Source organism: Ochotona princeps, chromosome 17, assembly GCF_030435755.1.
Source record: "Ochotona princeps isolate mOchPri1 chromosome 17, mOchPri1.hap1, whole genome shotgun sequence".
Taxonomy (NCBI): Eukaryota; Metazoa; Chordata; class Mammalia; order Lagomorpha; family Ochotonidae; genus Ochotona; species Ochotona princeps.
This window is the reverse complement of record NC_080848.1, coordinates 26,142,585-26,154,674: the sequence shown is the minus strand read 5'-3', so window position 1 is coordinate 26,154,674 and position 12,090 is coordinate 26,142,585. Positions and strand designations below refer to the sequence as shown.

Genomic DNA, 12,090 nt, shown 5'->3' with positions numbered 1-12,090 from the left:
CACTGTATGGGGCTCCACCAGCATGAAACTGCCCAGTGATGCAGGCTCAGAATGGATCCGATTTAACACAACACAAGACTTTATTTCAGAGAGTGAGCAGGAACAACTTCGGGGAAAGGTAAGGGTTAGGCTGGGTCTTGAAAAATAGGTGTGTTGTACAATGGGAAAGAAGGCTACACAGAGACAGGAAGCAGGGAAGGGCTGCTGGCAGAGAACAGCTTTAAGGCAGCAAAAGGCAGAAGAGAAGGAAGACAAGTTGACAGAGATCACCAGGGTCCTTCAAAGCAATGTAAACCCTATTCCTCAGGCCTTGGAGGCACAGAGGGTTTCCTCAAAAGGCGCTGAAAGTGGGTACACACAGTAAGGATGATGCAAACTTTTGTGAAACAAAGTCAAATGCAGACGGGTGGTGAGGGTGGGGAACAACATGCACCATCCAGCCACCATGCAGGCTCCTCCAGCCTAGTTTCCTGCTCTCCCTCCTTTCCCTTGCTGGGGGGCAGAGGAGGCACACATGTGTGCCAAAATGCACCTGCTGTGTGACACAGCAGCATCCCTCCTGAGCAGACTGACCTTAGCAACAGCACAAAAGCAGGGGAGGAAAGGCAGAATCCAGGAAAGGACATTTGTAGGACACGGCACGCCTCCTCCTTGAGCTGACACCTGCTACTGACTGGAAAACAGGAAGGAGCCGAGGTCACTAACGCTTAACGTGCTATGCCTCTAATTTTCCAGTGGCCTGGCTGTGTGCTGGGGCAGGGGTGCTGACGCTCACACACACACACACATACACACACACACACACACACACCACCTGCCTGGCTGGCGCTGAGAACACCTAGTGGCAGGTCAGTTAATTGTGGCTGCTGAAATGACAGCTGCACCTCATCCAAGATGGCACGCTGCTCAAGCAACCAAACCACAGCAGCTAGGGAAAGCCAGATGCCGGAAGCTCACCCTTCTCCCTTGAGTGGCTGCCAAGAAACCACTGTCCTGGAACAAGAAGTATGCAAGTTAAGGTATGTGCCACCGCTGCACCGACCTGGATGTGGGCTGAGGACAGAACTTTCCAGGGCTCAGAAGCCACATCAGAAGTCAACACAGGAACACAGGGTTCTAGCTCAGCCCTGCCTCAACATAATGGAGGGACCTGGTGCAGCCAACAGAACTGCACTGGGTGGCAGCGGCCTCTACTGTGACAAGGGCAGGCTGGCCCCAATTCATTCTCTCCATCACTGAATGCTGGCCCTTAGCATCCTTATATTACTGTTCACATTGTTTTTATGTCACTTCACCATGGTCACTTCTTAAATTCTATTAAAATAGTCCTCACGGGCCTGGCAGCGTGGCCTAGTGGCTAAAGTCCTCGCCTTGAACGCCCCGGGATCCCATATGGGCGCCGGTTCTAATCCCGGCAGCTCCACTTCCCATCCAGCTCCCTGCTTGTGGCCTGGGAAAGCAGTCGAGGACGGCCCAAAGCCTTGGGACCCTGCACCCACGTGGGAGACCCGGAAGAGGTTCCTGGTTCCCGGCTTCAGATTGGCGCAGCACTGGCCATTGTCGTCACTTTGGCAGTGAATCATCGGAGGGAGGATCTTCCTCTCTGTCTCTCCTCCTCTCTGTATATCTGACTTTGTGATAAAATAAATAAATCTTTAAAATAGTCCTCACTACTTGGACGCAATACGATGAACCCAGCATGATGACTTAATGGCTAAAATTCTCACGTTGCACACCCAGGATCCCCCAAGGGCACCAGTTCGTGTCCTGAATGCTCCACTTCTCATCTAGCTGGGAAAGCAGTAGACAATAGCCCTAAGCCTTGGGACCCTGTACCTGTGTGGGAGAAACCGAAAAAAGTTGGCCTCAGATCGGCTCAGCTCTGACCACTGAGGTCATTTGGGGACTGAACCAGCAGACAGAAGATCTTTGTCTCTCCTTCTCTCTGTAAACCTGACTTTCCAACAAAAATAAAGAAATCTTTTTAAAAAACAACAAAAAAAGATCATTCTCTGATAATGTCAGCAACATTTGCTGGACATGACTTCAACGTGGCTCCCAGGAAAGAGTTTCTGCATTCATTCTCAAAACAATTCCATGCAGTGGATACTCTATTGCCCTTTTTAAATCCAAAGACTTTACTTTTTCTTAATGTTTGCTTTTATTTATTTGAAAAGTTGAGAAAGATAGAGAATGGGTAGAATTTCCACCCACTGGTTCATTCCCCCCAAGATAGATGCCTACAACAGCCAGGCTGAAGCCAGGAGCCTAAATTCCCATTGGAGTTTCCCAAACAGGTGGCAAGGACTCACATACATGACCCATCATCTGCTGCCTCCCAGGAAACACACCAGCAGGAAGCTGGGTCAGAAGCAAAGCAATGAGGATTCAATTATGGGGCCCAGGAACCCAACAACTTGAGTCATCACCTGCTGCCTGCTAGGGTGAGCACTAGCTGAAAGCTGTCGAGAGCAGAGGCACAGACTCAAATACCCCCTGCACAATGTGGGCATCCCACCTGGCATTCTAACCACTGAACCAAACACCTGGCCCTCTCCCTCCCTCTTTCAGAAAGGAGAAAACGGAGGTTTGGAGGGATTTCAGTGACCACCCCATGGTCGCCCAGCTGCAAAGGACGAAACTTGGAAATAGATTGTAGAAATGAAATCTCTCAGGATCAAAAGCTGATGTTCTAACCTTCAAAACACGGGGAGGCAACATCGAGGTCTCAGAGGAATCAACAAATGATCATCCCCATTCCCGGGGCTGATACAGTTTGACAGCAGGGGGTGATCACCTCCGCCTGTGATCACCTTCTCCTGTGGACACTGAAGACAAAAACAACTGAAACATTTGTCCTACCCACCTTCCTCGTGCCTGAACCTCCTAGTCAGGGGCCCACAGGAGTGGGCATCCCGCTCAACAGCACAGGCAATATTAAAAAGAGAAAAACAAACAAACAAAAACCTTAGGGAGGAAAATGGCAACCTGGAAGGGTGGGGGAATGTTTTCTCAAGTTCAAGGATAATTGAGACAGACACTGAGTTACATCTAGACTCCACTTTTGCACAAAGATCTCACGAAGTCTCTTGGTTCATCCACACAAGAACCTACCAGCTCAAGAAAAACTCTGGCAGGCAGTTAACACATCTGCCCAAAAGGAACAAAGAAAGGATACGGCGTGATCCATTCTCATCACCCTCCCTTCTCCGATGGCTTCGCATTGAGCCAGCTTTTTAGAGCAGCGTGGCTACTTTAATTTTATAAAAGGTATCCGGACCAGGGTATGGGGGAACTCGTATGTTGTTTTACAAAATGAAACAATCATCTGGAGAAATAGGAAGATCCAGGACGGACCTATCTTCATCTCTGATCAAAATGAGCTTCACTAATTAATGAGCACTGGTCCGCAGTCATCCCCGGACCAGTTCACATAGACCTATTATTCTTCATCCAAGACGTGAACGCACGTATCAAAAGCAGATTAGCCTTTCCCTGGCTAATCATTAAAATTCTGTTCAAAATAGCTTTATTTATGTGATATATTGGAGACTTTTCTGATCATACTCATCCAGAGTGTGTTCTACACTGCCACGGGTTTTCTTTCCTATTAACTTACAGCTTCCTCCCACTCACCTTGTTTTAACACCTCCACGGAGGATTTCTCAAGCGAGTGTCGGAAACGAGGGACAGCCACAAAGCAGAGAAATGAATCTTAACTGAAACGCCTGCTGACATATCATTTACAAACTTCTCACCAGGGCCACCACCAGGTGCAAAGCTGACCCCAACACACAGATGCAGAAATTCCACTGAAGGGAGATCAATAGGAAATAAACAAGACTTCGCTCCCAGTTCTGCACTCCTGCCAGCCGGGCTGTGGCCCCTCACGCTAATTTCATTCTGATGCCCTGGTGACCAGGCCCCCATTTTCGTGGGAAGGGACCACAGATGGGGAAGAAGACACCTTCTCTCACCCTGTTCCCATGACCACACCACACAGCTCAACAGCTATCAAACTGCCTCTGAGAGGCAGAATTAGACATTCCATCTCTCAATGGGATAATATAACAGCAGGAAGGCAAGTATCCCAGGCCCCAAAACACAGGAGTTCAATTCCCTAAGATTCTGGGGGGTAGCTTTGCCTCTCACAACCTACTGATCTCCCTCCTCCCCCAGTGGTATGGTGGGGTGCAGTACCCTGAGGTGCCCAACCCCACCAGAATGACACATAAGTAAAAGATGCAGTTCTGGAGCTCAGCTGCCTGGGTGCGTCTCCTGGACCACTTCTCGATCACCTGTACCTCAGCCTGCTCCTCTGTCAAATGGAGATAATTCTAACCCCCATCCCATACAAATGAACCAAAACACATCAAGTCCCTACAAGAGGGCAGAGCACATAGAGTCAACTCATATCCTTCCTAATACTCAGCCTCTCACAGGACTACTATAACAGCCTGAGAAAAACAGTAGCGAAAACAAGTCACATTTAAATGTTAGTGTTGTGTACCTCATCTTTTCTATTTTTTAAAGCACTGTGCCTTCTCAATGTTATTTCATTTGCACAAAAATTCTATGAGATGGGGAAACTGAGGTTCAGGGAACTTGAAAGAATCTGCCCAAAATCACATAACAAAAACTTGTGATTAATGAGTCAAACAACAAGGATGTGATGAGTCTCAAAGCCCTTACAAAATTCCACACAGTTTTACTCTTCATAAAAGTTTCAGACAAAATGACAAAATAAAAAGCAACAACAAAAAGTCTCAGACAGACTACCGTCATTGCTCCCATCTTACAGAACAAGAAACTGAGGCTAAAAGGCAAGGCAATGATGAATGCAGGGACAGCAGTCACCAGCGGAAGCAGCTGCGATTCAGAGGCTGATCATAAATAGCACAGTCCTTTGCAAAGCGGTGTGTGTCATAAAACACAGGATAATATTATTAAATCCCAGACCTCCACAGGAAAATGTCCTCCCCCACCTGGTGTGACATTAACTCACATCTAAAAAAACGACAGTTCACCTCCACACATCCCGGACACGGGCTGGGAGGATGGTATACACTCTGACAAATCTGAGAAATATTCTGTCCTGTTTTCAAGTTGAATGCATCACTGACAAACCAAACAGTCAAGCATATTAAAGTGAAATATTGCCATCCTACCTAAAAAAAGAAAAAGGGGAAAAAAAAAAAAAAAACAACCAGCTGGGAGAAGGGAACACAGGTCAGACCCACGGACTTACCAAGTCAAGCATTTTTCCAGTTTCCCTTGAGGGTAATCTGATCCCAGTTCTGAATGATCAAATGACTAACCTGGAAATTTGGAGTTCACACTTATGGAAGAAACAGCAATTCTCAAAAGTCAGGAGGAAATACTGCTAATTTTGCGAAACCTTCTGCAATGTGAAGTGTGGAAGGCAACTGCAAGAGGAAAGTCCATCCCAAGTGTGTCTAAGCAGAGAAAAGGGAACCGCAAAGGTCCATGAACTCTTATCATTTGCTTAAGCATTAGGGGGAAATGCCTTAAGAAAATATTTCATTATATTTATGAAAGGGGTGGAGGGGAATGGATCCATCACACGGCAGACTACAGACCTAAATTTCTCAACATCGCATCCACAACAGTTAACTTAGTCTTTACTAGCACACAAAGCTATGCCATCTTATATACAATTAAGAGGCCCCACTTTGGAGTGATCATGCTGAAAGAAATTAAATCTGCAAAAGCCACAGCACCCCTCTCCCTTGATGACCTTCTGTGAAAGGCTTCAACTTTCCCCCTTTCCAGAAGAATGCAAGGCCACAAGAGGCAGAAAAGCTGTTTCTTCCGATGCCATACAGGGAAGAAAAAGATAACTCAAACGGGCAAGACAAACACATGAGCTGTAGCTCTTCAAGTGTGGCCTTGGGCTTCGTGCAGCTGTGGTCACACGGCCACACCTGGCGAGCTCAGCACAAACGTTAATCGCATACTTTTTCCCCAGCGCAGTCGTATCTATCTCAAACCTTTAATCAAGACGTGTAGGCACACTCCACAAGGTCACAACATTGTCTGAACCTCTCTACCCAGGCGCCACCTCTTGTACAAGTAATCGACCCTCCTGGTTTTCAGTGTGCCCTGATTTATCAAACCCACCTGAAACCAAGACCTTCTGCTCTGAGATGTAGAGCTCTCTGGATCTATGAAACTGGGTTTTCTAGAAGGGACAAGCTATAGTCTAAAATGCTGCTCCTTTCCCAAAATCCTTAAGGTGTCAGGTCTTAAGAGGACCCATGGCAAAAAGCATAAGAAGGAAATGTTTTACCTTTGCTGAAAGCATAAATAGAACATCCACATAACTCCTACAACGTCTGGAGCCACGTCCTCCTGCCATGGTCAAACCTGTCCCCAGTCCCCAGTTGGATACTCAGGACCAAGCTTGGCATGGCTACAGTGGGTATCCATGTCTATCTCACAGAGGTCCTTGCCTGGAGGACTTTCACTGCCACAGGCTGACACTCTGAAGCAATAGTGGACTCCAGGGTTCAACAGTTCACTGCCAAGGCTGTTTGCGACTTAAAGTCTTTGTGACCATCTCTGAACATTACAATCCTACCGCAGATTCTCCTACTTACCTTGGGTTGAGCTCGACGAGGAAATGCAACTTTGGGGTCAATCTGGGGGAAAGAAAAATGAAAACGTCAGCATCGATGAAGCACTTTGAGAAGAGGAGAAAAGACATGATTAATCACCTAATTATTAATCACTCATTTCTCAGGCTCATAACCCAGCTTTTAGCGACTTCCTAGACAATTCAAAAGTTCCCCAAAAACTGACTGCAACTTTGGCCATGCCTCCTATATTGCCTCATGAGGTTTTCTGAAATGCCCTACACCATGCATTCCAGAGTGTGATGCTCTCAAAAATCCAGAGCAGGTATCATGCATTCCTATTTAGGGAAGGGTTTATCATCTACAAACACTGAGAACTAAGTGATGCCTGAGAGAAAAGACAGCAGCATCATTCGCACTGGAGGAAAAAAACCATAATGTGAAAATGTAAGTTTCTTCAGCAGAAGGTAATTGTCCAGTCTTTCTTCTCTCAGGTGATAACAACATAGGGAATTACAAAAATGCTGAAAATCAACATCTAAAAACTGCCCCTAACCAGCCAATATCATGCTCGGTTTGAATTAACTCATTTTTGTGAATATAAAGTTATCTAGGAATATTCAAAAATATAATTTGTGCTATAGTTACATCTCAAAAGAAAGTGTCAAAAAAACATGTAATTTGATGGGCTCTCTAAAACCCACCTGGATTTTTTTTTTTTTAAATCACAGGAGCTAAAAAAAATTCACAAGCAACGTAAACCCAAATTAGAAAGGTCATTACAAGAATTAAACACACACACACACACACACACACAAAAGAAGTCAGAATCTAGCACAACAAGGAGGGTATTTCCCTACCCCAAGCTCACTCCACATGGAAAAACATCTTCACTCCCAAGCAAACACAGGCCGAGTGCGTCACTCTCAATAAGGGACTGCGCTACAACGCAAAAGTGATTCCCACAGGACACTTGCATCTAACAGATTGTTCTGACAGTGGAAAAAGTTATTGTATAGACAAAAAGGGAATGAATTTTTTTTAATTCATTGCTGGTTTTCCTTTGCCTTCTAACTGTCACAAATCTTCGGGAAAAATTCCACACAGAGAGTGGCATGAATATTGCTACAACTTATTTATTTACAGGCTTTAGTTTTCATATTAAAATTTTTTCTTTAAAAAAAGTCAATCAGTGTCTTGTTTTCACTTTTGTCACAGCAGATACACAAAGAATAATGCTCTGGAGAAAGCAGGGGGTAGGACGCACATCAGAGTCCACCTGTTCTCCTGGACTCCCTAGACCCAAACCAGTACCAAGTTTAAAGACCATGTCGTGTCTTCTACTTCCTAACATGACCTGAGAAATGAGCGATTACTTTTCAGAAACTAAAACAGACAAAAAAAAAATCTCTGATCTAGCAAACTACCCTTTCATACAGATTAACATGACTGCATCTACAGGTGTGCCCAGCACTGAGGACAGCGTGTCTACAAGGGAAATACAACAGGTGTGGATTCCCATTCTAGCCCCCCAGGTAAGACAGATGTGTCTTTGCTTCCACGCTCCCTTAAAGGATGTTTTAGCCCACAAGCACACAATTGCAATGAGTCACCTTGGCTGTGGGGTAAAAGGTGCAAAGCAGGTTAAGATGGGGGGGCCAAGGGCTGGAGGGTAGCAGGTGCTGTGAGGAAAGCAAAGCACGACCCCCAAAAAATCCAAAATGACAAAACTGACAGCCAATTGGGAACTCAGGCATGGTGTGCAGTGCCCCTAGGCACATCACCTTAAGATTAGGGTTCCTGGTGCACCCCAAGTGCACGTCCAGCTCTCTCAGGGAGCGGAGCGGTCCAGGTGAGCATGGCAAACCCCCACCTTTTGCACATCCCTGTCAACTATTTTTGTAAACAGAAAGGAAAAAGGAAAACTACCAAAAATTAAAACACAAGTTAGTTGGGTACAGCTCTACTTACTGTATCTATAAGTCCTCTAGGAAAAGACTAGAGTACTAATTTGGACTTGAATGGCCATTACCTAAACAAAGCTTTTAAGGTAAAGGTAAACAAGATCCTCGTTTCCATGTCAACAAACCAACCGCTTCTGCCTCCTGCACTGAACGTTGAAACAAAGTCAAAAGCCAGGTTACACTAAAGAAGAGAGACCACCACCCACTACACATGAACAGTTACGGAGGGCCTCCCAACACTAAAATACAGTTCCCCAGCCAGCACAGGCATGCACACAAAACCTGGGTTCTCAGCAGCCCACAGGACAGCCACAGGATGGACACCAGATTCCTGAGCCTGTCTTAGAAACAGCGTTCCTCATTATAATATAACCAGTTTCTTGCAACATCCAGCCAAGCAATCCGTTATCACTCTATAAATGCAATTATTCATGAAATTATTTGAAAATGCAAAAAGCGCCACAAGCTACAACACATCCCATACAATTTATTAACTAACTTCAGGGTGTGAGGTCTTCTGGGGGCAGAGGGCACACACTTGACCCCCCCCTGGTTAGAGAAGGAGGCCAGTTTGCAACAGTGATTCCAGTGTGCACTGAGGGGTGCCTGTTCTGTCATTCAAAGCTACAGCCAGGAGGCACCTGGAAGATCACCTGGTTCTGCTTGTTTTATAGATGCGTAAACTGAGGCCCAGAGGGCAGAGAACAACTTGCCCAAGAAGGTACAGCCAGAGCTGGGACACCCCTTCCCAACTCTGGCTTTATTCTACACCCCCAAAACCGAGGCCAAGCCCAGAGTAGCCCAGCCCTGCATCCCCACATTTCACTCAACACCCCTGGCATTTTTTTTGTTTTTTGGGGGGGTTGTTTGTTTGTTTGTTGTTAGGCAGATTCTGTATATACACACTGCGGAGGAAATCCTGGTAGACTCAAATGCAACCTTTCCTCTAACCCACTTCTGACCTCCACCTAGAGACCCTCCCCAACACACACAACTGTGGATTCTGAAAAACTTCCAATGCTATACAAATACCCACACTCAAATAAAAGAATCTGATAAGGAAAAAAAAAAAATCACTTTGAAAGCCAAGGCCTTATCAGCCTGAGATTTCACTCCATCTGGATTCAGGGCACTGGATGCCCAGCTGGGCCCTGCCAGCGTCTGCGGAGCTACTCAAGCCACTTTCCAAGTCCCCAGGGCCCCCAGAGGAACCTGTTGCCAGGACCCCTGGCGAGCAAACGCCCTCTCCCCTGGCGGCCACCCCTTCCCTCGGGCACCGGCGCCGGGCCACGGAGCCTTCGAGCCAGGCGAGCGAGGCGACCGGCTCCACTGACAAAGAAAAGTTGCACGGGCTTGCAGGCGGAGTTTCTCGGCGTGGTCCCGGTGTCAGGAGCAGGGCCTCGGCCTGGCCTCCACAGTGCAGCTTCGAAGCCGCAACGGGCCCAGGTGAAAAAAGGCGAAGGGGGTAACAAGAAAAAAAAAAAAAAAAAACCCACACACAACCCCCCCCCCCCCCCCCCCGGCCATAAGCAACTTTGGAGCCCAGTCGCCGGCGCTGTGAAAAAGTATCAGGCTCTTGGCCCCGAAAAGCACCGGCAGGCGCTGTCCCTTTAAATCGGGCTGTCAGCGCCCAGCTCGTTCCTGAAAAGGGGCGTAGGACAAGCATGGAGAAGCCACCTACCGTCTTGGAATCTAACTCATGGTGGGGCTGACCTAACACTTTATCTACGCTGGCCGGGTCTGCGAACGTGACGAAGCCGAAGCCTCTGGAAGGAGACAAAGGGAGAGGAAAACAAGTCAGAAAAGGGGACGCCGCGCCAGAGCCACAAGGCGCGCGTTTACCTCAGCGCGGCGCGCGGCCGGCCCGGGTGGCCCCACGCGCCCGCTCCCGACCCTCCCCGCCGCCCCCGGGGGTCCAGGGTGCGGGGAGCCGGCTGCGGGCCGCGGAGGTAACTTGGGAAACGCCGCTGCCTCCCCGGGAGAGCCGCCTCAGTTTCTCCTCCTCCTCCTCCTCCCCACCGGCGCTTTCCTCACGCTTTGTTTTATTTCCGAAGAAAGCCCGGCACTCGGAAGAGATTCACTCACCTTTCTAAGGGGGAGAGGGAGGCGGGGGCGCTTAAGAGTTTGGGGAGCTAGGAGCGTGGCGGGATCATTCATGTTTTAAAAAAAAAACTATAGGGAAAGTGAATGACGCTGAAATGTCACATTAAAGAGCAGAAAAGGCGGCGACGCGAAAAATGACTGAAAGCCGGAGAGATGCGGTCTCAGTCAGTACCCGGAGTTCGGCCCCCAATTAACAATAACCCTAGAGGTTAGGCGGGTGGAGGGGCGCCGGCGCAGACAAAACCTCGCGCGGGAGCCCCGCTCTCCATCCGCTCCAGCTACTTCCCAAGTCACCTCCAAAAATAAAGCTCAAACTTTGTTCTCAAATAAAGCCAAAATCCAGAAGGGAAGGGTTTACCTGGAGCGTTTCGTAGTGGGATCTCTCATGACCATACATTCTCTAATTTCTCCAAATTTGCTAAAATAGTCTCTAAGGCTATCTGTAGAGAGAGAAAGAGAGAGATGGGGGGGGAAGAGAAGGTGTGGAAAAAAAAGCAATGCAAATGTTGATCAAGGACAAAAACCAAAAGTAGTTTTCGCTTGTTATTCTGTTTTGTTTTTTTGCATTTTTTGCACACGCGGGGGAAATTCGGCCACAGAGGTCGCGTAGAGGGCTCGGAAAGGATTTGCTATTTAAAAAAATAACCTTGCACAGGAGAAGTGGGGAAGCCAATGGCCGGTGGGGGGGGGGGCTCCAACACCGGGATAACAAAGAGCAATAAAGAAGCCAAGAAGGGGGGGACCCAGGAGTCCCCCCCTCCCTCCCTTACCTGGTGAGGTCTGCCAGCTCAGTCCGCCGATAAACATTTTACTAGAGGGAGAAAACATAACAGAAGTGAGCACCGATGTCAGATCGGCCATTTTGACGTGTAACTTACAAAAGCTAAAAGGAAAGCGGGGGGAAGCGGGCGAGCGCGAGCCGGGAGGTGGGGTGGGGGAAGAAGGTGGCGGCGAAACGCGACCCAAAGGTGTGCAACTTCCCCGGGGTGGGGGTGGGGTGCGCGGGGGGCCGGGGGGCGCGGGCGATGCCGGGCTCCGCGCACCGCCGTCCCCGCCGCTGCAAAGGAGAGCGAGCCCGCGGCGGCGCGGTGGGCAGCGGCTGGAAACTTACCCGGGGTCGTGCTGGGAGTCGTTGGCGCTGCCCGAGGTGCCTTGGCTCCCATTTGCCTCCATAGCGGAGCCCCCCCGCCCCCCCCACCCCCGAAAGAGCCGAGCCCCACAGCGATCGGAGCGGAGCGGCGGCCGGCTCCGAGCCCCGAGATCTCCGCTCCCTCCTCCCCCTCCTCCTCCCCCCCCGCCCGGGCTCCTCCGAATCGCTCTGCGAGCCGCGGAGCCGGGGCAGCGGCGAGAGCCGTCACACGTGGGCTCGGCTTAGCTCAGCCCCGCCGCCTCGCACACCCCCCCGTCCCCGCCCCCCCCGCCCGCCC

The 12,090-nt window shown here is 48.9% G+C and overlaps 1 protein-coding gene across 12 annotated transcripts in view; it reads right to left on the bottom strand.

Annotated features, from left to right (window-relative positions):
• MSI2 (musashi RNA binding protein 2) overlaps nt 1-12,059 on the bottom strand; it is a 364,778-nt gene extending 352,719 nt beyond the window's left edge. For 3 of the 12 annotated variants that reach the window (XM_058676321.1, XM_058676325.1, XM_058676332.1), the window contains exons 1-5: nt 11,775-11,936; nt 11,434-11,474; nt 11,022-11,103; nt 10,242-10,326; nt 6,621-6,662 (exon numbers count right to left, since the gene is read on the bottom strand). In XM_058676321.1, coding sequence (XP_058532304.1) covers nt 6,621-6,662; nt 10,242-10,326; nt 11,022-11,103; nt 11,434-11,474; nt 11,775-11,836 — 312 coding nt within the window. In that variant the 5' untranslated portion in view covers nt 11,837-11,936. Of the gene's footprint in view, nt 1-6,620; nt 6,663-10,241; nt 10,327-11,021; nt 11,104-11,433; nt 11,475-11,774 lie in introns of all 12 variants that reach the window. The other 9 variants (XM_058676324.1, XM_058676334.1, XM_058676323.1 and 6 more) reach the window with 8 other exon arrangements.
• Between the last annotated feature and the right edge of the window lie 31 nt (nt 12,060-12,090).